The sequence below is a fragment of the Phacochoerus africanus genome, chromosome 8 (assembly GCF_016906955.1).
Source record: "Phacochoerus africanus isolate WHEZ1 chromosome 8, ROS_Pafr_v1, whole genome shotgun sequence".
Lineage (NCBI taxonomy): Eukaryota > Metazoa > Chordata > Mammalia > Artiodactyla > Suidae > Phacochoerus > Phacochoerus africanus.
The window spans coordinates 262,138-268,214 of NC_062551.1; the positions used below are offsets into that span (position 1 = coordinate 262,138).

A 6,077-nucleotide genomic window follows, 5' to 3' on the forward strand; every position below is an offset into this window, starting at 1 on the left:
CGAGGCCAGGGATCGACCCCGCGACCTCATGGTCCCTCGTCGGATCTGTTTCCTCTGCGCTGCAGCGGGATCTCCTTGCGTGACTTGATTTTAAGGTTTTGTCCATTTACGTGTGTGTCCGGTGGCTGCGGCGTGCGGACCTTTGACGTGGTGTCTCGGTGCCCAGAGCAGAGGTAGGCCCGGGCTGCAGTGGTGAACGTGCCCGGTCCTAACGCTGGTCACTGCTCCACCAGCGAGCTCTCTGGGCATCGTTTGTTTTTTGAGGAAATGGCTCTTCTTTTTTTTTTTTTTTTTTTGCATTGGTTGATTTTGTTGCTTTCCTAGGATAAATTGCACTGGGTCAGGGCACGCGTTGCTCTTGTCGCCCTGGAGTCGGGGCTCATGTTCTGCTGTGGACGCCCCTGTGCATGTCCCCAGGCCTGTGACCCCCCCCCCCCCCCCCGCCCCACCGGCAGGAGGGGAGCGCCCAGCACAGGTAGGAAAACCTCAGGAGGCTTTCACTGTGTTTCCATTTCAGGTCACAGAGTGATGGCCACTTGCACAATTCCCATTTGGCTGCCGGTGGCTACACAGGAAATCGGGATATTTTTTCCAGATTGCAGGTAAGTTAGAAGGTGCAAAATTCCGTGTGTCCACTGCACTTAAGCCATGTGCTATTCAGGTATTTTTTTATGAATACACACAGCACTTCCGACTACAGTGCCCTTGTGCTCTGTGAACTGGCCTCACTGGCCACCACACAAATACAGAAGCGAGAGCTGTAACACGGGAAGTACCTCCAGGCTTCAGCACATTTAAAGTTGGAAAACAGAGGAAGTTAAAATACAGATTTTGGTAGCTTACCCCATCTTCTGCTTTTTTTTTTTGTCTTTTTGCCTTTTCTGGGGCCGTTCCCGTGGCATACGGAGGTTCCCGGGCTAGGGGTCGAATCAGAGCTGTAGCCACCAGCCTACGCCACAGCCACAGCCACGCGGGATCCGAGTTGCGTCTGTGACCCACACCACAGCTCATGGCAACGCCAGATCCTTAAGCCACTGAGCGAGGCCAGGGATCGAACCTGCAACCTCATGGTTCCTAGTCGGATTCGTTAACCACTGCGCCACGACGGGAACTCCATCCCTTTCTCTGCTTTTTAACGTGTTGAGAGGTCAGGCTTTGACGCGGTGAAAATAACCCTCCACTTGGTGGAGGGTCGAGAGTTGGCCGAGACGGGAGCCCGTGCAGGTCCCGGGTGATTTTTCGAGGAGAGGGAGGAACGGGGCTCAGACCTTGGACCGCCAAGGGCACAGGCCTCTCACCACGGAGCTTTGGAGGGCGATAAAGGTCAGGCCCCGAGAGCGAGCTCCTGGGTCCGAGTCCAGACCGAGGCCCTCCTGCCGCCTCGTCTGCTGTGTGTGGGGCGCGTGGAACCGCGTGTGCACTGGGCGTGTGGAACTGGCCGCATCCGGGCGCTTCTGTTTTATGCGGATCTCATGCTTCCTGGCATTCCTGCTGTTGCTCTTTGAAAGTGCCTGCGTTTAGGAACGGGGAGGACGGACATGGGCCTGAGTGCTGGGAAGTGTGAGGAAGGAAAGAAACTGTGGCGGATGCGGTTGGGAGCACTGGGAAAATGTACTTACAAAGGAGGGACACTTCCCACAAAAAAGGGGTGCCTTTTTCCTCCACGTTCATCACAAGTGGACGTGGCGGAAAGTGACCAGAAAGGGCAAACCGAGCTTCAGTCATGGGGTTGGGGCCCCGCAGGATGGGGTGGTGACAGGACGTGGGCTGTGTGAGCAGCTCTGCACGTGGCGCGTGTGTCCTCAACAGAGAGCGCCGACGGGAAGGGGCGAGGTGTCAGCTGGGGAGCGCGGGAGCGTGTTCTCTCTACTGCTCTTCATTTTTGTAAACCCTGTGGTTTGGGGGTGCTTTCCTAGTAAAGGCTCGTCACAGTCTCTCTCCCAGCCCCACATGAGTCCCCGGGAGGGTGCGTGGGCCCCGGGCGTTGCTGCCCTGGCTTGCTCTCCTCCAGGAGCTGGCTGGAGACCTACAGCAGGGCCCAGAGGCCCCCCTCGGCCCCTCTCCTCCTCGGGGACACTTCCTCTTTGGACTGTTCCGCCGGCGGCTCCAGGCTCTGGCCCGCGAGCAGGACGTGGCCACCCGCCTTCAGAGACAGCAGGAGCTGCTCATGTTCAGACGGTAACCCAGCTCCGCTGCCCCACGTGGGATGGCATCTCCTCGGGGTTCGCGTGGCGAGCAGGGCGGGGGTCGCAGCTCAGCCAGGAGCCTCAGCGAGCTCAGGGCAGAGGTGCTCAGAGGCCCCGAGGCTGTGCCCTTGAACACGTGAGGCCGGGCTCCCCCGGTTTGGGCGCCTGGGTGTTAACCCGCGCGTCCCTTTTCCTGCTCATTGTAAAACCTGCGCATCGGCTTTGGGTACCCGGCTGGGATGGGGGCGCCGTTCGAGTCACCACAGACGCCTCCCCCGCCCCCAGGGTCCTCCTTGGCCTGCCCCCCACCGTGCTGGTCGGCAGCCCCCAGGCGGGACCGCCAGCCGCCCTCAACTGCGAGGACTTCTTCCACTTGGTCAACACTGAGCTGGTAGGTGGCGGGTGAGGGATCTGGGGGCAGGGACCAGGGCCCCTCTGGCCACGGAGGGCTGGTTCTGGGACATTCACATGGAGCCAGTGGCCCCAGCATGAGTGTCCTGCCCACGTCGGGTCACCGAGGACAGGAAGCATGGCATCCTTCCAGAAGGGGACACCCCTGTCACCTGCGACCCGCCCCCTGCCCTCCGCCAAGGAGGGCCCCCCCCGCCCCGCCCCGCCCCGGCCCGCTTTGTAGAGAAGCAGCAGAGGGACTGGACGAGAAGCGGGCAGCCAGAGCCCCCGGCCTGCCTGGGGCCACTGCCTGGCACCGCGGTCGGGCCCCTTGTCCTCAGGCCTCTTCCGCCCCGGCCTCTGCTGTTTTGCAGAGAGACTTCTCGCAGGACGGTGCCCTGAGCCACGACATCACCGTCCACTTCTTCAGGGTAATCCCGCCCCGCCCCGCCCCGCCTCCCGCACGGCCGCTCGGCCCCCGGCAGCCGGTGCCAACCCCGCGCGTGGCCGCTCTCCCGCAGGGCCTCCTCGCCGCCTGCTCCCGGAGCAGCGACCCCTCCCAGGCAGCCGACCTGACCCTGACGGCCTGCGGCGCCCAGTGTCCCCTGCTGCTGACCTCAGCGCTGGTAGGCGGCCTGCCGGGCCTCCTGGCAGCACGACCCTGTCCTGTTAGAGCCTTGGCGGGTCTCGGCGGCGGAGGGAAAGTGCGTCGGGAGCAGCGGCCCTGGCCCTGCCGCCTTCCCGCCCTTTCCCCTCGCTGGCTGTGCGTGGACCTCGCCCGCTCGGCAGGGACGCGGGAGGACCCAGCCCGGCCCGGGGCCGTGTCTCGCGTTCCTCTGCGCCCGGGGATGACGGGCCCCGGGGAGCCGCTCTGGGCCTTAAGAGAGCGGTGCCTGGAGCGTGTGGGCCCAGCCGTCATCACAGCTCGCCCGTCGCCCTGGTGGCGAGACTGACCTACCTGTGTGTCCCTGTGTCCCACCAGCTGTGGTGGCCCCGCCTGGAGCCCGAGCTTCGCCGCCGGTGGACGCGGTGCTCACGGGGGCCGCTGCCCTCAGAGCTGCAGAGGCTGCAGGAGGCCCGGCACTTTGCCAAGAGGTGCGTGGGGGCTGCTGTGGAAGGGGGTGCGGAGCTGCACCGACAGCTTCCCTCTGAGGCTGGAGTCGGGGCCACAGCCTGGGCGGGGCCGGCTTGGGACACACTCGTGTCCCCTGCGGTCATCCTCTGTGACTGTACCAGGTCCCCTGCAGGGCCAGGTTGGGGGGGGGAGGGTTGGGGGTGCCCGGGCTCGGAAAACAAGGCCGGCAGGGCTGCCCGCCACCCCGTTCTCTGGCCACTGCCCCGTTTTCACCTGCGGGAGTAGGTGACCCTCACACGGGCATCTGTCTCTCCCCCCACTCCCCCACAGCGTCCTCGGCGTCCTCGGCCCCCTCGAGGCGCCCCCCGCACCCGGCCCGGCCTGGCTCTGCGCGGCTGCGCTGCACTTGGAGCTCCGGCAGGCGGGGAAGGCGGGCCTCCGGAGCGAGCTGGCGAGGCTGCCCTGCCTGGGAGACGAGGCAAGGACGACGGGCACGGGCTCCGGGTTCTGAGCGCGGGACGCGGGGCTCAGCTAACGCTCTGTGCTTCTCGAGACAAAGCCGAGTGTGGAGACCTTGAAACTTTATTTCGAAGCAGAATGTACTGGGTTTACAGGTTGGGGAAGCTCAGGTCTGCGGCAAAAGGGCCTTTCTTTCTCATTCCCCACTGCTGTGCTGTGGCTCGTGTGTCCTCCCCACAGCCCCGCTGTCCACCGACACCCTTCTGGCCTGGAGAGAGGGTGGACGCACGGCTGCCCAGGCGGCAGGCTGGGGTCCCCTCTGCGAGTCCTGGGGCCAGGCCCCACCGCACCCCACCCAGCGCTGCGGCCCCTCTGCCCCAGCCGTGGCCCCCATCGGCTCAGGTCGTTCAGGCCTGCCCGGCAGCTAGACCGACCGCTGGGTCTTGGGGGCTGACGAGGAAGCGTCTGTGTTGGGGCATCTCCGGCTGGTTTTGGTGGACGGTCGTGGCGGCTCTGGGCACGGTGCCCGGCACACTCTGTCCTCGGGGCCGGGAGAGGCCGGCCCCGCGCAGTGCTCTCGGAAAGGAACGGGGCGCTTTTCTGCCAGGACCCACTGCAGCGACGTCTAACCGAAGCCTGGGCACGCCGGCTGGCGGTCCCTGTGCGGGGTCCGACCTTGAGAGCGTCCTTGTCTCCACCTGCAGCTGTTGCTCTTCCTGTTCTTCTTTTCCTTGATGGGCTTGCTCGCCTCACACGTGACCCCACACGTAAGTCAGCCGCCTCCCCCCGCCCCCGACACGGGGCTCAGAGGAGGGCCCGGTGGACCCGTCCCTTGCCCACTGTCCCTCTCCCCCGCGGGCCGCAGGCAGCCGGCTCCCCGGAGGCCCTGGCCGTCTGCGCTGAGATCCTGGGCTGCCTGCAGAGGAGGGGGGTCTCCTGGCTGCCACTCTTCCAGCTGACAGAGGCCGGTAAGAGGTCCCCAGACACTGGGCAGCTGGGGTTTGGGCCGGGACGCCAGACGCTGGTTCCCTCTCAGTCCTTCTCTCCAGAAACAAGTTTCCCGCAGGCAGGCACGAGCCCTTCTGGGGCCGCACTTTAAAAACTCGTCTTTGCAAGTTTATCTTCTTGCAAAGACACACTCACTGCGGCAACGGCTTGGCCGAGTGGCCGCAGGGAGGCTCCCAGTGCCCCTGCCCAGGCCCCACCCTCAGCCTGAGGACCCTGACCCTGCGGGGCAGTGCCCGCGCGCTGACGGCCCCCTGCTGCAGGAGCCGGCCTGGGCCACACGCTCCTCCGCCTGGCCCCCGACCACCTGCTGAGGCTGCTGCCGGTCGCCTTCTACAGGTAACGGGCCCGAGGGGTCCGAGCGGGGGCTGCCGCCTCTGCTGCCGGCCTGGCCCCCGCGAGGTCTGGGGTGACTCTGCCCTCCGCCTTCTCTGACCCCTTGTCCCTGCCCTCAGCCTTCTCTCCTCCTTTGAGGAAGACGCCCCCCTCCAGCAGGAGGCCTTCCTGCACGTGGCTGTCGACATGTACCTGCAGCTTGTGCGCCTCTTCGTGGACGGCGGCACGAGTGCCGTCTCGACGCGGGCCCACAGCGGGGAGCTCCGGGGCCAGGCAGGTGCAGGGCCAGGCCTGGACAAGTCCCCCCCCCCCGCCACCCCCCCCCCCCCCCGGCCCAGCGAGCTGCCGCGCCCCCCCTGAGCCAGGCTCTCCATCTTCTTTCTAGGGCGACCCTGTCAGCCTGATCACAAAAGCTCGTCTTTTTCTGTTGCAATTGATACCTCGCTGCCCGGCAAGGAGCCTCGCACGTGTGACCGAGGTAACGCCTGGACGCTGGCCTGGCGTCTGCCCCTCCCTGCACGTCGCTGTCGAGGGGGGAGCTCGCTGAAGCTCTCACCTCAGGGACAGTGACCGTTCGGGATCCAGCACGTGGCGCCCGGCCCTCGCTGTCTAGCGGGGGTCTGCGG

The 6,077-nt window shown here is 65.6% G+C and overlaps 1 protein-coding gene across 4 annotated transcripts in view; it reads left to right on the forward strand.

The window, feature by feature from the left end:
• FANCA (FA complementation group A) overlaps positions 1-6,077 on the forward strand; it is a 47,304-nt gene that overhangs the window by 40,978 nt on the left and 249 nt on the right. For all 4 annotated transcript variants that reach the window (XM_047793517.1, XM_047793515.1, XM_047793516.1 and 1 more), the window contains 12 exons: positions 518-602; positions 2,012-2,178; positions 2,472-2,577; positions 2,951-3,007; positions 3,098-3,202; positions 3,559-3,671; positions 3,982-4,129; positions 4,815-4,877; positions 4,976-5,078; positions 5,379-5,454; positions 5,571-5,724; positions 5,837-5,929. In XM_047793517.1, the coding sequence (XP_047649473.1) occupies positions 518-602; positions 2,012-2,178; positions 2,472-2,577; positions 2,951-3,007; positions 3,098-3,202; positions 3,559-3,671; positions 3,982-4,129; positions 4,815-4,877; positions 4,976-5,078; positions 5,379-5,454; positions 5,571-5,724; positions 5,837-5,929 (1,270 nt within the window). The remainder of the gene's footprint in view (positions 1-517; positions 603-2,011; positions 2,179-2,471; positions 2,578-2,950; positions 3,008-3,097; positions 3,203-3,558; positions 3,672-3,981; positions 4,130-4,814; positions 4,878-4,975; positions 5,079-5,378; positions 5,455-5,570; positions 5,725-5,836; positions 5,930-6,077) is intronic.